This window comes from Lissotriton helveticus, chromosome 5_1 (genome assembly GCF_964261635.1).
Source record: "Lissotriton helveticus chromosome 5_1, aLisHel1.1, whole genome shotgun sequence".
Taxonomy (NCBI): Eukaryota; Metazoa; Chordata; class Amphibia; order Caudata; family Salamandridae; genus Lissotriton; species Lissotriton helveticus.
Window position 1 is genome coordinate 1,348,563,682 of NC_136065.1, and position 23,519 is coordinate 1,348,587,200.

The 23,519-nt window shown below is 41.4% G+C and overlaps 1 protein-coding gene across 1 annotated transcript in view; it reads left to right on the forward strand.

Moving 5' to 3' along the window:
• ITPR3 (inositol 1,4,5-trisphosphate receptor type 3) overlaps positions 1–23,519 on the forward strand; it is a 568,454-nt gene that overhangs the window by 389,259 nt on the left and 155,676 nt on the right. Inside the window, exons 17-21 of the mRNA XM_078644240.1 lie at positions 3,600–3,719; positions 5,740–5,916; positions 11,097–11,348; positions 13,026–13,170; positions 13,400–13,547. Coding sequence (XP_078500366.1) covers positions 3,600–3,719; positions 5,740–5,916; positions 11,097–11,348; positions 13,026–13,170; positions 13,400–13,547 — 842 coding nt within the window. The remainder of the gene's footprint in view (positions 1–3,599; positions 3,720–5,739; positions 5,917–11,096; positions 11,349–13,025; positions 13,171–13,399; positions 13,548–23,519) is intronic.

Genomic DNA, 23,519 nt, shown 5'->3' on the forward strand with positions numbered 1-23,519 from the left:
CACACAGTCCACCTTCTCCGCTGTGTGACCACACGACTTTCATGTTTTTTATATAGCACTTCTACTATTTCTATAAGCACTAGACCTTTGTAAAGTCTTCCATTTTGCCCGTTCTTCTATATTTGAAAACACCAACGATCTCACCCGCTGTCTACACATGAGGGATCCCGAGTGTGTGCGTGTGTGACTGCTCCAGTGTGTGCGTGCATGTGACTGCCCCAGAGTGTGTGTGTGTGTGTGTGACTGCTCCTGGGTGTGTGTGTGTGTGTGTGTGTGACTGCTCCAGGGTGTGTTTGTATGTGACTGCTCCAGTGTGTGTGTGCGTGTGTGACTGCTCCAGTGTGTGCGTGCATGCGACTGCTCCAGAGTGTGTGTGTGTGTCTGACTGCTCCAGGGTGTGTGTGTATGTGACTGCTCCAGAGTGTGTGTGTATGTGACTGCTCCAGAGTGTGTGTGTGTGTGTGTGTGACTGCTCCTGGGTGTGTGTGTGTGTATGTGACTGCTCCAGAGTGTGTGTGTGTGTGTGTGACTGCTCCAGTGTGTGTGTGTGTGTGTGTGTGACTGCTCCAGTGGGTGTGTGTATGTGACTGCTCTGGTTGTGTGTGTGGCTGGCTCTGGGTGTGTGTGGCTGGCTCTGGGTGTGTGTGGCTGGCTCTGGGTGTGTGTGTGGGTGGTAGTAATTGCTGTCTGCTGAGCTCGTCCGTAGGGTACAATAGTTCTCACATTTGCGAGAGATTAAGCTATTGGCAATGTAAATGACAATGCCATTTATTTATCTGTTTTCAAAACCAACACATACATACAAATTTTGTCATTTACAATGCCAATAGCTCTAACTTCTCCAAAGGTGAAACCGTTGCATTGTAAATGCTTGTTTTATTTTCCCTTCGGACCCTGCTTATCTTTTGTTTTCTTCTTTCTTGCTGGAAGTTGATACTCCATATTCACCTCATCCACAACGGTGATAAAGGCTGAGCTCAGCTGCTGCACCTCCACTTGCACATATATAGAACTAATATCACTAGATAGTCTGTCCCGAGTAGTGACAGCAGGTATATTCCCATGTAAATGATCCGAAGATGTAATACTAGTCTTAACCGGGGCAGACGGTAAGCTATCCAACAATGCTACTGTGTCTGGCCTTGTGTATGAATCCAGGTCCTCTTCAACATTGGTGATCTGTTCATAGATGGATCCCATGGCCGAGGAGAGCTAAGAAAAAAATGTGAACTTAACCATGACCACCTTTCTGAGCTTTAGTCTGTAAAGAGCTGGAGGAAACCTGTGCTTTAGCTAACTTCCACTTAGCCATCGCCCCAGATGCCTGAAGCAGAAGAAAGAGCAGTGGCCTGATCAGGTCTCTTTGAGGCACAGATGAGCCCGCTCTTGGCCCGGTCTGCCCCTGGGTTCGTACCCGCACATGTTCTGTGCCATGGAAAGATGATAGCGCTTTTAGTGGTGTTGCCCTTAAACAGACCCTCCTTCACCTGGGCTTAGCTGGTGAAATGCTTTCTGGGCTCTAGAGTCCCCAAGTCCTGACAACAGTATCCCCCTTCCACCACATACATCAGAACGCTGATGCAGATTCCCCATCAACACTCTAACTACTCCGGCCTTACCAGCGGTGAATGAGCAATCAGCATATCTGCATAGTGAAAGGTTGCTTTTAAAGGGTTAAGCCGTGAGCTGGGTAGCCATACTAACTAGCTACTGAGGTCACTGCTTGACCCTCTCAAGGCATTCTTTCTATATTCTAGTCAAGATATCGCCTGTACACCCACATTGAAGTCATGTTTTGGGGATGAATTGTGTGATGTTATTGAAGAGCTATAAATATACACCAAGCAGCAGGGTTTTAAATGACTGGACTAGCAAGATGAGTCACAGTTTTTATACAGTATATTGCCCACCTCAAGTGGCCTGCTGCTAATAAAACACAAATAACTTCACTGCCTGAAAGACGGCCTCCGGACACAGCTCCGTATATACACTGCGACCATAATGGAATTCTGGGATATTCAGTGAGAAAATTTCACTCTCCTACTCGAGAGTATAGATTCTCTTTTACTCAGAGATAAGATTATTCTTTGCTGCCGTTTTCGCATTAGTTGATGGATCATTTTCTCACTATAAACTAATTTGTCTTCCCTGAAGAAGCCCATGTCTGGGTGAAATGCGTTGGCTGTTTGCTACATCTGCACTTATTTGCACAACTGAAAATAAAAGACGGAAAAACAAGATACATGACTGTGTTGTGTCATTAGAGACTATTACCTTGTTCTGTTGTATATATGTTGCCTCTCATCAAAGTGATTTTGTTATTGAAGAGCTTCAGGCGAAATCTAGCATGTTTTGTGATTTCTTTGATATGAATTACACTGATGCTATCCAGTGTGGGGACTATGGATTTGGCTGATTTACCAATTCTGTGGAAGACGTTTTGGGCCTGTAACTAGTAATCCAGTCAGACGGAAGGAGTTTAGAGCTAGGACGTGACAATTAGAAGAATTCCATATTTTGATGATTGTCATCACATAACCTCAGCATCTCATTATTACAGAACAGGCAAAATAATGAAACTTGAACATTTCATTCCTATCATTCATGTACAGCAGAGACAATCGTAACTTGAGCGACTCATTGTTAAGTAGCTGAGACAGGTCCATCTGCATAGCTCATTTTCACAGAGCAAAGGCACGCACAGTGGACCTGAGCATTTCCACTCTGCACACAAAGAGAAGATGGGCACCTCCTTACCAAACTAACACTAGACGCAAGAGATTGAATGGAATATATCATAATGTTACTTCTTGCTGTTGTCATCCTGCTGTTTTCTCTGGATGCATTTTTGCAGAAGATCTGCATGTTTTTGCATTGTGACAGCACAGTCTCACAGTGTTATATATAATGACCGTATGCTTTTGGCATTATTGAACGTTTATAGTCTGTGTTGGGGGGGGGGGCGATATTACATGTGATCAGTCTCCAAGCTTCACTGATATATGCCAGGGTAGCACATCTTGGGTTCACATTCCATAATAACCAGGAAAAGGTCGTGGCCCCTCCATTTAATAGTTTGACGTAATGCAGCTGGAGTGTCCGTCGGCAAATATACATATTGGAATTGAAAAGGGAAATATATTGTTTTGTTATTTGTCTTGAAAGGCCTTTCCTGAATCATGGATGGGCAAATTGTCAGCTGCTGCCACTTTCAACGTGGTTCCATCTAGTTTAAAATGAATCAACAAGCAGGAGATTCCATCAAGCAGCTCGCACCTGTGCAAAATTATTTGAACAGCATCTCACAACAGCAGGTGCTGCTAATAGCTGTTCTTTTGAATGGGCCTGGAACGTCCTCTGCACAATCTTTAGGCGGAAGAGAGTCATTTGAAAAGGTTTTTGGATGTGCTGAGGAAATCTTGTGTGGTAAACACAAACCTGCCCAATACAATTTGCTTATGAATTTGTGGCCAAAAACAATACAGACACCTTTCATGAGATTTTCATGGGCAAATATACGTCTAGTGCTCTGACAAAGACTGAAAGAGATTAATTGTGCAATTTGTTGGGAGTCACCTGCAATGTATTTGTTTTCTCAGGTTCTTGGATTATCTTTCTGACCTGTGCGTGTCCAACAACATTGCCATTCCTGTAACTCAAGAGCTCATCTGTAAGTGTGTGCTGGAGCCCAAGAACAATGATATCATGATCAAGACAGAGTGAGTATGACATGACCCTCATCTTTTTCCGGGGACCATCCCTTTGGTGACTTCGGCCAATGTGCCCACCCAGGGAGGCTTTAAGAGATGAGGAGGCCACAGAGATCAGAAGAGGTGAAAGTAGATGAGGATGTTTTCACACAATCATTTTGAGGTCTCCTCATCTCCTTCCCTGGATAACACACAGACTCTGTTGTTGAGTCACTTCAAAGAGCTTGTTGGCTATTGAAAGAAGCTAAGGGTAGTTGACTGATAAGAGACTGTGATGTTGGGGTTCCTCGTGATTCTGCAGTCTCTAAGGTTTACTCTTTCTGGTGCTTTTTAGGGACGTAAAATGAGAGAGTGCTGTGTCAACATGGAGAATGCCCTTGTGCTTTTTCCATGTATCTGCGAGTGTCACGTGGGAGAAACCTCAGATCTTTTCATGGGTTTTTTGGACTGGGGAAAATACAAAAGTTGTATTACTTTGGTCAAATAAGTGGAGGAAAAAACGCTTGTTAAATACCAGATACGTTAAAATATTGCTTTCTATGTCATTGTATATCATGGCACTTTACTTAGTATAAATGAGAAAGTATGATAAATAGAATGCCGAAAATTTAGGGATATTCCCAGATTAGATAAAGACAAAGCAAACAAGTTATGATTAGTTACCAAGGGGAGTTCTTAAGGAAAGCAGGTAAAAAACTGTGTTAATGAAGTTGAGAAGTGAAACATATCAAAGAAATGTAAATATCAGCGAGTAGAATTTGGGAGGGTTGAGTACAAGGAGTGAGATGCAACAAACAGATGTGAAGTGAAGGGAAGACTCAGAAATGTGTGAAAATAAACAAGATAATTGGTGGCGAATGCCAGCTTTACAGGCTGAGGTGGCAGAAGTATGAGAAAAGGGAGGCGCTAAGCAGAGTGGGAAGGTCATATGAAATTAAAGAAGCAAAGCCTTTGGACTTACTGTAGTTGAGGTAAAGAGATTTTGAAGTTCTCTATCCTTTGCTGGAAGTAAAACGACTAGAAAGAAGGTTTTGAATTAACAGAACAGGAAAAGATCGAGCTGCAGTGAAAATGATTGAGAAGGCAAATGATAAAATACCTCAAATAACATAATTGGTAAAAATTAGAAACCAGAAGAAGAACAGGATAATAAAACCAAAGCAGGGTCACAATGGTGAGACACAGAATGGAAATAAATACATACGGGCAGTGGTAAAAGGCTCTAGGGTCATCAGTCCTGTCCTAATCCTGCAGTGTGTCCAAAAACAAAGAAAAGATTAGGGTACCTTTAAATATGAGAAAAAGTTAGCGTTCTGTTTATATTTTCACTAGCCCAATGCAATTTGTGTGATGAGGTCATACAGAATGCAGACTGTTGTGAAGGAATATACAGGAGAGATATGTAGTAGGAACCGCTGAGCATGGACGGATAACAAGTTTATTGGCTATAGTCTCATCCAGACATAGGAAGTATGTAGTATCCAGTTCTTGTTAATATTCAGCCATTATATCACCACCTGCTCAGCCAGTGTGAATGTGCTGTGTGCTGCATGGAATGTTGGAGTGATGATGCGTTTAGAATGTTGGGTGCCTGTGTGGTGAAGTTGCCAGTTGAGAATGGTCTAGCAGGAGGCAGGCTGCTCCTGGTGGGGCGGCTTAGCAGCAACATATCATTGTGTTACTGAACTTAATACACCTTCTTAATCTACATTCTGCCTGCGTGGACCTCCTTACTACATTATCTTGGTGACGAGGATGGGATTACTTCTACTCCCAAAAAAACATTTTGTGATAGCTCAGTGTTTGAATTGAAAATAATGATTTAATGACACTGTACAAGGAAAGGAAAAACAACTCTCTGTTTCAGAGTTCAGTTAATGGCATAAACATTAATAATAATGTTTTTCTCATATTGAGAGGGGGCCTGTAATGAAGGCAGTGGGTAGAAGTTGTCACAGTAATGGATGTATATGAGGTCTGTATCAGGGTCCTCTTGAAGTCCCTGAGGATCTAATCATCTTTCTTTAAGGTTGAGACCAATGAAGGAGATGTCTCCAGAATATATGAGCATTGAGGACTGTGAGGACGAGGTCTGGCTGACCTGGAGCGACAAGAACAATGACACTCATGAAAAAAGCATCCGCCAACTGTCCCAAGAAGCCAGGGCTGGAAACGCCCACGATGAGAACATCCTGACATACTACAGGTAAGTGCGCTGGCTGCTTCATCCGTATGGAGCCTTGGTACTTTGCTCCCTTCCCCACCTATCCATATGCACAGTAGGAATGCCAAGCCTTTCAGGGGTTATGATAGGCACAATGTCAAGGTGACGCTTATACCGAGCCTAATTCACAACGATATTTCAGTGAGTAAACTTAACGTTCTCTGCACCCAGATTTTACAGACGTAAGTCACACTTACTCATAGGAAGCATTAAATCCTTGTTTTAATCTCCCAGCTAACACATTCCGGTCATTGTAGTCCTTAATTTGCTTCTAGACTACAAAGTCCATTAGAAAGCACTGTGTGAAGTTGGAGAAGCAAACTGTCAAGGAATATATCTATTGCATATGGAGTGTTGAACGAAAAGGTTATTAGCAAAAATATTTTCACTACAGTAGTTAGATGTACTGAATACATATTACAACATATTTCACTACAACATTAAGCTGAAAATACAAACAGCTATTATAACAAAACTGTGTGGTATTACCAAATGTGCCCTAAATAAATGTAGCAATTGTAAAGGATTTGATTTGGCTGCAATCCACCACCTAGCCCTGTTATTTTGTGTTTTCACTCATTTTCTTCTGTATTACCCTCTGTGAAACCTGTCATACTTAGGGTGGTCTTTACCCAGACTTTTTTCATTTCACCTTATACATGTTTCTGCTGATTATCTCTTTGTTACTGCTTACCAGAGGTAAAGTACATGTGCTTCTTCCTTAAACATGATGCTATTGGTGTATACCTGATTGGCATATTTAATGTTCTGGTAAGTCCCTTGTAAACTGATATACATATACCCAGGGCCTGTATGTCAAATGCTAATTGTGGGCATGCAGCACTGATTGTGCCACCCTCACAAGTATCCTGTCAAACCTGTCTCATGCCTGCCACTGCATTGCTTGTGTGCACAGTTTACTGCCACTTAGATTTGATATTCAAAACTAGTTGCCACGGCTTATACTCCCCTTTCATTACATATAAGTCACCCCTAAGGTAGGACCTAAGTAACCTTAAGGGCAGGGCGCTACGTAGGTAAAAGGTAGAGCATGTATCTTTATGTTTTACATAACCTGATAGTGACAAACAGTTTATTTTGTTGCTCACTACTGTGAGGCCTAATATTCTCACAGGCGAGCCTTGGAAATTCCTTATTATTATTATTATTATATTTATTTTTATAGAGCGCAACAGCTACCCTAAGGTTTCCCGGCGCTAAGACAGAAACTAAAACAAAGTAACAATGGAGAGGGAAGATAGTGAGCAAATGGAATCTGTTTATTGGTTAAACAACCATGTCTTCAGGTTTTTACGGAATTGCAGATGGCATTCATTTTTACGGAGTTGAAGTGGGAGCGAGTTCCATAATGAGGGGGCCAAGTAGGAAAAAGAGCGACCTCCCTGTCTAACTCGTTTAATCCTAGGTACCTGGAACTTATGTTGGGTCGAGGAACGTAGGATTCTGGGGGGGACGTATTTCTTAACCAAGGAGCTCAGATAGGCAGGAGCCTTATCAGCTTTGATTCTATGCATGAAACACAGAGCTTTAAATTTTGCTCGTTGTTCGATCCGGAGCCAATGGAGGTTCCGGAGATCAGATGATGTAGGGGATCTTTTTGGTAACATGCATATCAGTCTCACAGCTTCATTCTGCACTGTTTGTAGTTTTTTAATAACATCCTTGCGAGCTCCCAGGTATAGGATATTACCGTAGTCCAATCTGGATGTGATTAGAGCTTGGACCACGGTTTTTAAAGTGTCCTGGGGGAGCATCCACCTGATTTTTCTAAGCCACTTGAGTATGTTAAAACACGTGGCTGCCACTCTAACCGTCTGTTGTTTCATGGACAGGTCTTCATCAAAAATTATGCCCAGATTGCGAGCGGTACTAGAGGGGGTGGGTGTGGGCCCCATCTGGGAGGGCCAATGTTGTGGGCCCCACAAGGAGGCTTGTTTACCAAACAGAAGTAGTTCCGTCTTTCCTCCATTGAGTTTTAACTTATTCTCATGCATCCAGCTGGCAATATTGGTAAGGCCCAAATGGAGGGAGGATGGGTTTGAGTGTGCATTTGCTGAGAGAGAGTACACAATCTGGGTATCGTCTGCATATGAGTAGATTGTCAACCCAGATTGTTCTGCGAGGAAGGCAAGGGGACTAATGTATAAATTAAATAACAAAGAGCTCAGTATTGATCCCTGAGGGACCCCATAAGGTTGATTGTAGGGTTTAGATGAGGATGTGGTAGAAAAGACTTGAAAGGTTCTGTCGGAGAGAAAGCTTTCAAGCCACGCCAGTGCCGGTCCTGTGATGCCATAGGTTTGCAGGATGTTAAGGAGGATGGTGTGGGAGACCGTGTCAAATGCGGCACTTAAATCGAGTAATATAAGTGCCACGGTCTCCCCATCATCAACTTGCCGGCGTATGGTTTCGGAAACCCCAAGAAGGGTGGATTCCGTTGAGAATCCTGTCCTAAAACCAGATTGGGATGTGTGAAGGAGAAGGTTAGATTCTGTAAAGTGTGCAAGTTGGGAGACAATATGTTTCTCCAAAATTTTGGAGAATAAGGGTAATAATGAAATTGGACGGAAACTGGATGGATCCTGTGGATCTGCAGTGGATTTCTTTAAAAGGGGTGAGACCATGGCATGTTTCCACGGTTTGGGAACAACAGCCTCTCTTAAAGAAACTTAATAAACTTTTGAGCTGTAATTCCTGATCAGAGAGGAGTAGCTCTTTCATGTTTCATATGTTTGGAATGCTAATGATAAAACCTCCTTCCTGGTGGAGTTGGACTTAACATTACTGTTTGATAAATGCTACTTTTAGAGAGTAGACATTTCTCTGCACTTACTGCTGTGTGTGCCTGACAGCTTGTCTCCAATATATGTCTGGGATGGGTTAGAGCTACACCTTATCCATTCCCTCTAGACAGCCACAACACAGGAATGATAGGTGTGTCTGAGTACCCATCTACATACATCTGCATTCTGATGGCCTTGTCTGGGCAGGATGGATGGGCTAAAGCATCTCTTGAATAGGCTGTGTCCTGTCCCCACACAAATGACTGATTACGCACCACAGATAGACTGTCAGACAGGACTGGGTTGAAAGGGATCATTATGCACTTCAGAGAGCTACTTTGAAGTCACCCCCCACATGAAAGACACTTTTTGGTATAGGTACTGGGTCTCTGACCCCCTAAAATCGGACACTACTGGACTTGTAACTGAAGCTCCTCCAGAAGAACTGATGTGCTTCTTAAAGGGCTCAACTGGGCTGCTGATCTGGATGGCCTGCTTTTCTCTTTTTTACCTTGCTACAAATAGACTCTCACTCTGCTGAAGGAGAGCTAGACTCTTCCTTCACTCCAAGTGACCTCCACGGGCGTTTTGGCTTGCCCCCTGTCGCTGAAGACTCAGAGATATCAAAGTCTCTACTGCTGCTCCTGTGTTTGGCACTGGTAGTGGTACAGATACTTGCAACATGGATTTTTATGTATCTCCTGTCTGTGCGTAGCAGAGCTGGAACATTGACCTGGTTGCGAGAGCGAAATTGGCACAACGCCTCAGATCTGGCTCTTTGCCTCCAGAGATGCATTGGACAGCATATTGCCTCCGCTGTAGCTTGGTGAGATCGACGCATCTCCTCAATGCTGTGGAAGTATCCGGCCCATTGCTTGACACCTCTCACATCCGGGACTTGTGTTCGGACCATACCATTGTTTTCACTGCATTGAGCAATTTGACGCATCTTTTTGGTTGTGACCAGGAAAAATACTTTGTTCACTAGGGCCTGCGTGGGTCCTGAAGCCGGCCTGCGCTTCCACGAGGTTGGCCCAAACTTTGACTTTGCCTCAGTCCAGCACGACCTAGAGTGACCTTTTTTTGGGCTACCTGCTTTTAAGTGCTTTACTGCACATATTCTTTCAAAATTCAATATCTCAACTTCTATACATTGGATTTGTGTTGTGTTGGTCTTGTTTTGTTTATAATATAATAATCTACTTTTATAAACCGGTAACAGGTGTGGAGTCTTTTAGTGATGTATTCATTGTGTTACTGTGTGTGTGTGTGTGTTACACAAATATTTTACACATTGCCTCTTTAGTTTAGCCTGACTGCTCTGTGTCAAGCTACCAGAGGGTGAACACAGGTAACCGTTTAGTGTGTATCCTACTTACCCTGACTGGAGTGGTGGTTGCTGCCTGGTTTGGGTGCATACCTCAGCCAACCAGGAATCACATTTTAACACTATCTCAAACCCTTCATCCAGTGCTTAATTTGTGCTGGTGGTTGCAGGTGGTGAGCACTGGCCACCCATATTTGCGGACTGGGACATATCTTTCATCATAAGCCTTTGACTCAGCGCAAGAGAAAGAAAGCAAATGGAGAAAAAAGAAGTAAGAATAATTTGGAAAATGGTGACAAAGGGCATAAGAAGGGATCAAAAAGATCCTGCAAGAGTGAGATAAAACACAAGAATTTACTGCAGTGGAAGAAATAGGCACCTGATGGGATCAAAATTAGACTGCCCTAGTATTCATCAACCCAGGCAGCCCATACACTTATATGATTGTTATTATTATTATTAAGAGTAGTAGTAGTAGTATATTATTATTATTTTCTTTTTTTTTACAGATTAAGCTCTGTCTTCCTTCCTCTTTCCTTTATTCGGCTTGCACTCCACTACCTTTTCACTTTCTCCCCATCAATTTTCTTCTACTTATTTCTTCCTCTTTTCCCCAGCCTTCCTTTCCTATCATGTGCCCCTCTTTACTGCTCTTTACCTCTTCGTCAATCTTCTGCAGTCCCATTTATTGCTCCTTTCATTGTTTTCTTACCACTTTTTCTTTCTAGTCTGACTGTGCTCTCTGTCTTGCAAACAATCTCGTTTCCATATGGTGAGGTTTCTCTTTTCTTTTGATGTTCCTTTAGCTTTTCATAGATTTTCCTCTTTGCCTGTTTTTCACTTTCCTTTCTCTTTTGTTTCTCTTCTTATATTCGTCACTCCTCATCTCTCCTTTACTTCCTTCAAACTATTTCTCTAATATTTCCTTTGACATTTAGAAATGTGCTCTGTTTCCTACGCTTTTCACCTATTTTTCTCAATTCTCTTTTTGCTAAACGTTTGTTGTGCCATTTTCACTTTGTGACTTGCAGGTACCAGCTGAAGCTATTTGCCCGCATGTGTCTTGACCGCCAGTATCTAGCCATTGACGAGATCTCCAAACAGCTGGGTGTGGACCTCATCTTTCTCTGCATGGCAGATGAGATGTTGCCCTTTGACATTCGTGCCTCTTTTTGTCATCTTATGCTTCATGTGCATGTGGACCGTGATCCACAGGAGCTAGTGACCCCTGTGAAGTTTGCCCGTCTATGGTCTGAGATCCCTACTACCATCACCATTAAAGAGTAAGCCCTGAGTAACTCCCTTGGGTATTTAAAATGTATCATTGTATGGTGAGTTGTTTCTCCTTGTTAGTAGGTGGCAGGACATGATAAATTGCTGGTTGGATGTATGACTGGTGGTTCGGTGAGACAAAGTGATGATTGGGTGCGTCAGACTGTTGGTTGGGTGGGACACGTTGATGGCTTGATGAGACAGATGGAAGATTGGATGAGACTGATTAGTGGTCGAAGAGGAAAATAAATAAATTGAAATTATTAACTGCTTTGCCATTACTTAGATGAGTCCATGTACTGCATATTTGTAAGAAGGTGAAGGTACAATGAGATAGATTAATAGTTTAATGAGGCCGATTGATGGTAGGTTAGAAGGAGTGATGATTGGGTGAGATTATTTCATGGTTGTGTGGAACAATTAAATTGATGGGTCAATCAAAATGATATTTCACTAAGATGAATTAATGGACAATGTAGTCTGATTGGTGGTTCAGTGAAACAGATCAATGGTTGGGCGTAACATAGCAAAAAGGGAAAGAGATCAATTATTGATTTGGTGAAACTAATTGAATTGATGCAATAGGGAGGAGGATCAATAGTTAAGTCAGATAAGTTGATGTCTAGGGAAGATGGATTCATGTTTGAATGTGATGGTTTGTTTAGGAGATTGATAGTTGGTTTATAGATTGTTTGGTTGAGTGAGGCAAATGTATGATTGTATCAAATGAATTATTAGTTGTGTGAGAATACTGAGGAATGACTGAAGTAGTTATATGTTTGGGTTAGCAAGACTGCTTCTTGAGTGAGGTAGATGTAAGCTTGTGGGAGTACGAATGAGCGTTGTATGATTTGGGGATAGACTGATATGTGGGTGAATCGAATAAATTGTTGAGTGAGATGGCTTGATGATTCACTGAACTGAAATGGTGGTTTGGTGAGGAGGGACATTGGAAGGCATCATATGAAAGTAAATCAGCAAGATAAATCAATGTATAGAAGAGTTGAGTGCACAGCTGGTTACAATGAGTAAAACCCAATTTGGGATGAGTTGGAAAGTGGAAAGAATTAATCTATGACATGAGATATGTTCAGAAGCTGGATGAGACATGGCTGAGTGAGATAAGGCATAGCTTGGTAATGTGATTGATGTGTCTGAGTAAGATAAGTTGATTATGTGAGATGTTGATTTGGTAGGTTAATCTGAAAAGTAAGAGGCTGTGGGAGATGCATCTGTTCATTGGTTCAAGAGATAAATGGGCCATTTTCAATGTTACTGTAGCAAGCGACTAGGTCAAAAGAGTTGTTGATTTAATTATACATGTATCATCATTGTTTCATGGGTGACGAGGCTCCATGTGAAAAGGACGTAAATATGGTCGCAGAATGGAATGGGTGGGTGTCTCTGTAGGCCACTTGATGTTGAGGTGAGAAAAGTTGATGTCTGAGTGCAATTGTTTTAAATTGTCTTTGGGGTAGTAGTAGCCCAATAAGACAGAACCATAGTTCAGCATGATTGATATGTCTTTATATTTCATGACATTTACAGAAAATTGACTGAACTGTAGCTGTTTGAAGTTCATAGTTGTAATTCTAAACTTAATTAGTTAACAGTAACACAAACTATAGTAGAGGCTAATCAAGTTCGTAATGATCTCTCTATTCCTATCTGCCCTCCTTCATTTCAAGTTATGATTCCAACATGATTGATTCCCGGGATGATAAGAAAAACAAGTTTGCCAACACCATGGGGTTTGTAGAGGAATATCTGAACAATGTGGTGAATGACGCAATGCCCTTCGCCAACGAGGAGAAGAACAAACTGACCTTTGAGGTAGGAAATTTTTTTTTATCTCAGTATCTCAGTGAAAGGCCATATCCTCTCAGAACTCATCCAACAAGATCTGAGCAATTTCGAGGAAGTGCAAGACTCCTCTAGAGAACCCACTTTAGTCACATATTAAGTCAGTGCAGTCATTGGTTACTGATTTTTCCACACTGCTCCTTCTGCTAATGGTTTCAGGATTTTGAATTTGTACTGTCTGTCTTTCTATTCTTTTCAGGTTGTCAGCCTTGCTCGACACCTCATATACTTTGGGTTTTACAGCTTCAGTGAGTTGTTGCGTCTCACACGGACTCTTCTCAGCATTATTGACTGTGTACAAAACCCAAACATGATGCTCCAAGCTATGTACACTGACGATGGAACTGGTAAGATTTCATTTATTCTCTTGATTTACTCTCTTGATCACATGCTAAACGATCATTAAAATAATACAGAATAAAAGGTGATTTAAAATACAGAACTTTAAGGATGGATCTCCTGGTTATAAGCCAGGAAAACCATATGGCAGGTAGGCCATACATTGTTCCTTCTCACCCGTATGGCTCATGATCTTACTTCACCTTCAGAAGACCATCTATAAATAGGAGGTGGTTAATTGGTCTATAGACAATCAGTATCAAACTGAATATGGAGTATCGCTTCTATGGTTGTTTGAAATATTGAAATACAATGACTTCAAAGGAAATCGTATACTAATGTGAAATGTTTTTCTTTGGCTTGTGACAATTAAGTTCAGAAACTATGAAAACAATAACTGGAAATTCTGAATCTGAAAGAGTGTAGAGGAAGAAACATGTTGTATAACTGATGCCGCTGAGGACCAACATTCTATGACTCTGGACTTGCAAAACGTAGTCAGTTATGAGGATTAGAGCTAGGAAGAAATTAACTCACCCATATGTTTGGACCCTTATAGGGAAAAATGTTAACATATAGGGCATCTCATGGTTTGTGGAGGATGAGTAGTAGATTTAGTAATGAGCGGGTAGAAATGTGGCCAAAGAGGAAGACTGGTGTCAATAGTTAAACAAAGCTTGATATGTGCATAAACTAGGTCTTTAAGAATGGAATTCATAATTTCTTGTAGCTATGCTGCCTAAAGATATGCAATTGAAACCCCTCATTAGATTTTCCTTATGTGTATTTGTATTATAAACAGTGACATACAATAGGTATTAGCTGTTATCTCTCCTTTCAACCTCGGGAAACTGTAAATGGTTTGCAATGCTGAATTGTGCCCTTTAAAATGTAATATACAAACAGGACACATATACACGTGTGTGTTTATATATGTCTATCTATCTATCTATCTATCTATCTATCTATCTATCTATCTATCTATCTATCTATCTATCTATCTATCTATCTATCTCTGTTGTTTGGAAATGGAGATAAATTGTGTAATTTACCATGTCATGAATGATGTCATATGTACGGTCATAAGTAGTGCATAACTAGGGTTAATTTACAAAACTATATCTGACAAATGTCAGTTATTTTTAGGTTGGTTTCATTTTGTGATTTAAAAACTGAGCATAACTTGCACCCCATCATGTTCTGCTTATCACCTTACCGTTGACATCATTCATTACATGGTAAATAACATAAATGATCACCATGTGTCCAACCCGCAGCAGGTCACTAACCCCACATCACATAATATTCTGCCATTTGCATAGTCTTCAGCTAATTACAGCGGGGCTGATCACCTGCCCCCTGCCTACCATAGATTGGCCAATCCAGCTGCGCCCACTCTTTGGCCAAGTACTACTCCCAATCGAACCCTGTCCATCACACCGACTGCACACAGCAGTAGAAGTGCTCCAAATTCTAATTACATTTTTTGTCCAGGATTCATCCCAATATAGGATTTTACAATCCTACAACAAAAATCATATTGTTATATTTATTTTATTGTTGGTGTCCCTTTCTGAACCCCTTCATGGGCCTGGGTGCAGGTTAGGTTCATCATGGCCTCTAATGCCCTTTTTCTTTTTCCATTGTGGTTCTGCGACATGTTGGGTAATGGCGGATAAATTAGAAATTATTCTGTGCAAGCCAAACAATTGGAGTGTAGCAGATTTGCAAATCCGTTGCCCAATTCGCAAATACACTATGGCATACAGGAGAACAAGCTCTGTAGTCCAATTGTGTGCCTTAATTTTTTATACTGGATTCAGAAATCCACTGTGGATTTGCAAATGCATGGAGGATCACAGATTAACAGTTCAGATGTTGTTAAAATCTAACCTCTTCATGCACAGACTTGAACATTTCTTATTTGCTAATCTGTTGAAAGCTACTCCACGAATTCATACTATGCAGAACTTAAAGCATTTCCTTGAGCAAAGTTCTGCTATCATGACAAATTTAGTGTAATTCTGTTCAACCATTTTTTCAGTGTCAAAGTATAAAAAATGACTACTCTAATTCATTCTAGTAAGATGCACCTAATTTTAAGAGAAAGAGGCTGGTTGTTCACACTTAACAAAAATAATTAGTGCTTCTAAATCTCCCTAGGATCATGTCATTGTTACTTTACCAACAAAAGTACTACCAAATGCATGAGAATGGTGTTGCTCTCCTTACATACACCTAATAGAACACCTGTTTCACAAAAGCTTCCCAAGGGTTCATCAGTTGCTGAAGACATTAGGGCATTTAGTTGTAAAAATCAAGTAGGTGCCAGCAGAGTTGGTCTCAAAATAGAGATTCTTTTTAAGCTTAGATGTGAATTTCCACTTTGCCAATGACCCTCCCAAAGTGTCTTACTAATTGATCTGTTAAGGAAATCTGTATGTCTATGGAGGAAATACAATATAGTGGCACTGTGAGGGGCTTTAAACTTGACAAATAGCTATTTTTCTGATCCACGTCTGCCAAATCTGGGTGTGATTAGAGGACGGTAATGGTCTACTCAATAGTTACACTTAGTGATGCACTAATTCAGGTGCTGATTAGGTTCCTATATGATGGACCTGTCACCAGTGGTTTATGGTCTCGAGCAGTCATTCTTAACCTTTTGACTTCTGTGGACCCCCTCTTAATTATTATTGGAACACGGGGATCCTCACTAAATCATTATGGGAATCCAGGGACCCCAGTGAGTGATCACTGGAAAGCTAGGGCCACTTTAGAAAGTTTGAACCACAAAAGGTACACAGAATATACAGAAGCATTAATTCATCAAACGAATTCACAAATGAGTAAATATTTTATTTAATTCACATGTATAAAAAAGAAACAAAGAATTAATTTTAATAGGAAGGCTGGAGCTTTTCTAAATTCAATAGATGCCACTCATTGTTATACTGCATTGTGTTCGATGTTCTTGCACTATTCCCACAAATCGATCTCAGGATACTAAGTTCATTTTTACCCTCCAATGTCAAATTCTTTCACATTTACAGAATGTTTTGAAATTTGCAATTGTACTTTCTGCTTCTTTATTTACATACACTGGTCCAGAGGAGTCAAACTCTACAAAAAGAATATGAAAAGGGGAATTCATCTACCTCTGAGCCATCGGGTGCAAAGCAAACATAAGCAATACAATTGTAAGATTTTATGTGAACAGGGTAGTTATTCATGCCCCTTTTGCATGCACAAAAAGAAGAAGCAAATGCCACTATTTTGGGGCTCCTGGGTGGTTTGAAGATAGAATCCAGGCAATTTGCAAACAAAAGAAAAGAACTGTAGGATTGCAAATGCAGCATAGGCAACCCCAAAGATTGTGAATGCAGCATAGGTTCAGATTGTGAATCATTACAGAGATATTAAAAGATCCATACAAAGGTATGCAGTCTGTGGTAAATCGCTTTCAAGGTGTCGCAGGGATTCTGCTCCTACACAGAACTGTGCATAGAGACTTGGAACCTCAGTAAATTAGGGTGTACCAAAACTCACCTTAGTATCCAAAATCCCCTACCAGACTAGCAATCAGTGTCTCATACCCTCAATGATTAGACAACCCAGAACATGAACTTAGAATACCTCAGGTAACGTGGAACACACATGAACACTCTTTCGTTATACTATCATACCAGTCCAAAACGAGGAGTAAATGAAGACACGTGTAAGTTTGAAATATTTATTTCTAGTGCCGTGTTCTCAAGCGCAGTATTTTAGCTAATATAAGCAAACATATTATAAGCAACAAGGTTATCAGCATAGTTACTATTCCATAAAATACAAAGGGAGAAAGCATGTTAAAATGCTACAGGGAAGAAGGCTAAATCGTACCTCAGTCTTACCCTCCCTTGCTAATATATTATATTATATCTATAGAAGGTCTCTTTGGGTTTACAAGGGCGGCCCCATACCTCTGGTCCTAGTAAAAAGGGATCACATCATTTTCTACACCAGCTCTCTGCATGCGAATGTTCTCCAAACTGTGTGTGCATGCTCTGTGCAGTGCATTATTAAACGTGCCAAAATCAGAGGTGGCCACAGCTGCATATGTTTTATGTCTAGGACGTGCGCTGATCAGACTGAACAACAACCACTGTGTTGAAATAACCTTGAAGGCCTCGGCACTCACTGTTCAGACATAGCTTACCAAGCAGGGCTGATACTATAGGAAAACATATGATTCTCGTGTGAAGCAAAATATTCTGCTAGACTCTAAACATTTATAATATTGTGTGCCGTGTGCAAAAGCAGCAGAGAGGAAAAATTGCGTTTAAACTTCTCATAAGCTCATGCTAGCTTAACACAGTGTAAAGGCAAAGCCCATCTCCATGACAAAGGTTATTGTAATGTTGATTAAAATCTGAGAGGATTTTCTCATGAGCCTTCACCTGCACAGCAGATCACACTCTCACGGTGCATACTCTCATGTCCTCTGTCTTAGACAGCCGCGGCCCGTGCAGGTAAGAGCGCTGGAGCTGGCGGAAAGGGGATTTCGACGTAATATATAATGAATTTTCCCTCATCGTCATCCGTCAAAATCCCTGCTCACCCTGGCCCACCACCCCTCTGCTCTTACCTGCACGGGCCGCAGGTGGTCTTAGCTCAATTCAAGGGGATCGTGTTGGACCTACCATAGCCTTGTTTTGCTTCTGTGGAGTGGTCGAGTTGGGCAGAACCTTTGAGAAGTGGCTGGGAGAGAATTCAGAGAATGTGCTGCCCCACTCAACTAGCTGCTTGAGACTAGTTAGGAATGAGGACAACCTACAGAGAATGTTTCCTTTGAAGCCATGTGGTGTTTGAGAACTGTGATGAGCCTTTATTAATTACTGGTATCAGACACCTCAGATAAATAAAAAAGGATGAACAGGCAGATATTGCTATTGTTCAGCAACTTGTCTTGATCAATCTTGACTAGTGTCTGGTCAAATCCTTCTCACGTTGCACCATTTTCATTGTTACAAAAATAAACAGTACAACAGTTTATATCTAAGCTTGGCCTGTGGCACTGGTGGAAATGGAATGAAAACCTTAGGCATATAAACAGTACTTAATTTGAGCTGGTGTTTGCCACAGGGGCGTAACACAGGCCCCCGCAGCCCACGCGGTATGGGGGGGGGCCTAGCTCCAAGGCGCCCCCTCGGCACTGAACTCTGGCCGGGAGAGCTCTTGATTGAGCCCAGAGGGGGCCCCCCTAAGTACCGTGCAGGGAGGCCCCCTCACTTTTCGTTACGCCAGTGGTTTGCCAGTTGGCACCACCAGCAGTTCTGCTAGGCGCAGGGGGAACTTTACATTTGCCCCGCTGAAGGTATTCTCTATTATCAAAGAACTTAACCATACTAATAAATATGGCTAAGTTCCTTCACTTGCTGCATTGAATCATCGACATGTTGGAGCCTTGCAGCACCTTGTGGCAGAATTGCAAACTCGAGCATAGAATTTCCTCCTGGTGTGGCTGGTTGTATTAAAATCCATAATGTCAGTCTTAACCACTGCACCGTTTATGAAACAATATATGGAGGTTTCCATTACTTTGTGGCCCGTGCCAGTGAAAAAGAGGCACTGATTGATTTATTTTACAAATTAAGCACTGCATATGAATGTTTATTCTGATGAAATGAAGGATAATGTTGAACGTGGAGTCAGAGGAAACACACAAAGTTGAGATGAGAGACAGTGTGAGCCTAAAGTTTAGCCCTGTGATGAGCATTAAAAGACGCAGGTGTCGTATGTGTGTTCAACAACGAATGGCGATATATGAACACTTTATAAGCTGACTTCAGATAAGTTTAAGAGGACGGTTATGGGTGATTGAACTTCAGTGAAAGGGGGGTCAAACATCCTGTTAATGAAGTTTGACCCATCAAACCATTGCATCACATCAAAGAAAAAATTTAATTGACAATATGACTTAGCATGGACAGGTGTTTGGAAGTTTGTTGTGCAGGATAAGTACAGAGAGGCCACTTAAAGTCTGGGTAAAAAAGTCAGTCAAAAAATCTTCTCCAGCCCAAATAACATTGGCGTTTTTTTAAATGCATTTTGTGCCTAATTTGTAAAAGAGCAGGAAGAAAGGGAGTGACTGCCTATAAGCTGTATTTGTACTATTTAGCAGCAATTATTTCAGATTTCGTGCTTGTTTCGTGCTTAAAGTTAGCACCAGCTAGTGTAGTGAGCCACCTGGCTCAGCGTAACAACCTGCTGAACCTCAAGCTGTCTGACAACCAGAAAGTAATACCCAAAGGAGACTTGGATCGCTCTGGGATCATTCCAGACCAAGTGGATCTGAGTAAGTGCTGTGCATTTTGCTCCGCTCCTTCCCCGAGACCCCGGCCTAGATCAGCAAAGTTGGGAGCTGTTGATAAGTGTAAACGCAACTTGTGAACTGCAGTTTACACTCAGCTCTAGATTGGCATTTGTGCTAAAATGACAGTAAGCACTGTTTGCACCAGTATAACCTCTATCCTGGGACTACATCAGGCCCAAGAGGGGAGTAGCTGTCAGTAGATGGTGCATACATGCAAACCCCTCTGATTTAGTCGGTAGACCACTGATTTCAAGGTTAGTCTCCCACCTCACGATTCTTGTATAGAACAAGCATAGGCTATATGCAGTTACACACGAAATGCTTGGCTCCTCAGAGCGCTTCTTATTGCTGTATGGTATTATGATAATAAGCATGCACAGTATTAAAAATTATAGGATGATAACCATCAAAGACATCACGCACAAGCTTTATAATTGGCCAATTGGGTTGGGAGTATTGCACACAAGCTTCACAAATTAAAAAGACATAAAAAAGGAGCATTTTAAGAAAATGTGCACGCTATACTATGTTATAAAAAGAAATTCTTGGAAGACATCCCACACAAGCTTCACGATAGGCCACTGCAGTAAGGATTATTGCACACAGCTTCACAAAATAAGGAGAGGAACAGGAACATTTATTTAGAAAAAAATGCATGTTATACTGTGGTATAGAAATTAGGCCGTAGAAGACATCGCGCACAAGTTTCATAAAAGGAGAGTAGAAGTTGAAATTATCCCGTAAAATCTTTTCAAAATAAAAAGACAAAAAAAGAATCATTTAGAAAAAACATACACACTATACCATATTATAGAAAGAAAGCCGCACATGCTTCACGAAAAAAGTGGCATTCGTGTTGAGGCAATGCTTGTATTCACTGTTCCTAGGGAGGAAGAAAGACATAATAAAGTGCATAGACACCTTGTTGGGGTAGTGAGTGCTATATAATTCCAGTACAATTCAAATTCCTACAAAAAAAACAGAGGCCCATTGTGAATACACCAAGCGCCGCAGCAGGAAAAACACTCTACTAACACAGCAAGTCTTTCAATTTTCTTGCACTCACCTTTAGTCAATGTTAGCTTCTCTGGTAAATGCTAGCTCCGTACAGCACTGTGTGCTGCATGGGTGGGCAGCAGCAGGCCAGCCCCCAATCTAATAATAAACTGGCCCGGTAGCCCCCCCACAAGCAGTGTTGCATGAGCACAAAGGCCGCGCTCTGACGGCTGGCTACAGGAACCATCAAGAGCTGTCGCAAACACGAACAGAGGCAGGAAAACCAAAAAAAGAGTGCTCACAGAGTATCATAAGTACCAGAAAGAGTAAGAGCACATGTAACAAGGGCAAGTCCTAATGGGAAGTTACAAAAGTCCAAAAGAGGGACTACTAAGTGTATTCACCAAGAGACGTCCTTGGAGGTATACTACCCCGCGTCAGAAACCCTTCCTTTGGTTCATCTGGACTCCCGTTCGGAGTGAGGCACGGTTATTTCTCGCTGTCTCCGTTTTAATCTATACACTGCATTAAGCCAGAAATAAAAGGCATCGAAGAATAGCTTCAGTGAGCGGGGTGCAAAAGACTGTCCTGTGGCATTTTATAATCCGAATTACCAAGAGGAAGAAGTTGATAGATCGTTAGCAACTATTTTTTAACTTTTTCTGAGAGTGTCGGCTGGTTATCATATATTCTGGAACTCGCTCCCTCTCAAGATATACTTGTGAGAGAACTCTCCGCAAGGCAAAAGATATATATTGAAATGTGGGGAGATTATATTTGTTGTGCTGAAGAAGGCAGGCAGTTATCTACTTTGGACCCGCCGAAACGCGTCGATGCTTTGTTAGTCTTGGAATATTACACGGATACATGACGGATACATCCTTGAGTATTTAGCCCTAAATATTAAATATTCTTTACTTGGAGCTTCTCTGCATCAAAAAACATTTATTGAATTGTCTAAGTACCGTGGTGTTTCCCTGATTTGATTTATATTGTTTCTTGTTGTAGCTCTGTCCCACTGTTAGGGTATTGTATTTCTATGTAATGTTTTTTATCTGCATTCATATTGTACTATGAATTTTTATACTTCATGTCTATTGTTGCCTCAATAGTTTTTTTTTTTTTTTTAAATAAACTGTTTGTGTATCTTATTTTTTAGTTGGTTGCCAGTGATTTGGTTTTCTGGTTCACTCTGATGTGAGAATAGACTCAAGAGTGTGTACAGACACCCTTCTGGGGTCTAAGTGTGAGTGGTAGAGTGGTGTAACATATTGGCATGTTAGATTGGTTTCCCAGGGGAATCTTTTTCAGACAACCGTTCACCAAGCAAAAGCCAGCATTTACGAAGGACAGTAAGATGAACCAATCAAATAGATGGGCGGTGGTCGAAACCCGTATTGTAGATACAGCAAGTTTCGAAGATACAGCACACATGCGCTGCGTAGGCGTGATCTGAAAATGGTCTACCTCTTTGAAAAATGCCAAAACTGGGGTAAAAAGATTTTTTTTTATTCCAATCTTCATGCTCTTAAAAGTTGTGAAGATAGTGACTTTAGCGCACCACACCATTCGTTGATGGCATTTTTAGGGAAAGAAAAGACACTTTTTTCCGGAGCACTTTTTTCCAATTTACTCCCCAAAAACTCACAATTTATATTTTTGCTATTAATTTCCCCTGTGCCCCTAGAGAGCTCCTGCATAGCCGCGCTATATAAATCTACTAATGTAATTTAAATTAAGCAAAAGAAGAAAAAAAAAGCAGCGATCTCTCAGAGAGGGTTGGGACGGGCAAGCAATGTTGTGGGAGGGATTGGGGGGGAGAAAGCACAAAGAGATTACATGACAGCACTGCACATGAAGTGGTAATTTAATTTAAATTAGAAAAAAGAAAAAAAAGAGCAGCGACCTCGGAGAAGTGGTGGGGTTAGGCAAGCAGCGTTATCGGAGAGGTGAGGGGTGGGGGATGGCACAGGGAGATTAAATGATGCTAGAGCAAATGAAGTGGACTGAAGTTTCAAGCATGAAGTAAACAAAACTGAACACTTAAGGGGCAAAGGCAGGCCTATAAAAAAAGATTGAACTCGAAGTGTCCTAAATAACCTGAAGCGTAGAGCATATGTAACTGGGTCTGTTCTCATGGGAGGATACAAAAGTCCAAAAGGAGGGACTACTAAGAGTATTCACGAAACAAAAGCCGGCAATTCCAAATGACAATAGGAGGAACCACTGAAAAAGATGGGCTATGCTTCAAGCCCATGTAGTCGATACAGCATGTCTAGAAGAGTCAGTGCAGGCAAGACCTAAAAACCTGATTACTCTTCGGGCTACAGCTGACAGGGACTGGTTTTGTGCGGCTCGGAGTATGCACAACCAGTAACCTGCTTCTGCAGGCCAGTGCACATTTGTCACACTCTTTCTGCCTTCCATAGTGCTTTCTCTGCGCTCCTTCCTGACAGGTGAGAAAAAACTTATATTTGCATTTCTCATATGCGATCCTGCAGCAGCACATTTGCAAGTCCCATACATGCCAATAGACCAGATTCAGGCCTCAATGGTAGTCAATGGGAGAAATACATTCTGCTGATTGGTTTTAAATGTCACACTTTACACTTCTAAAATGTTGGCA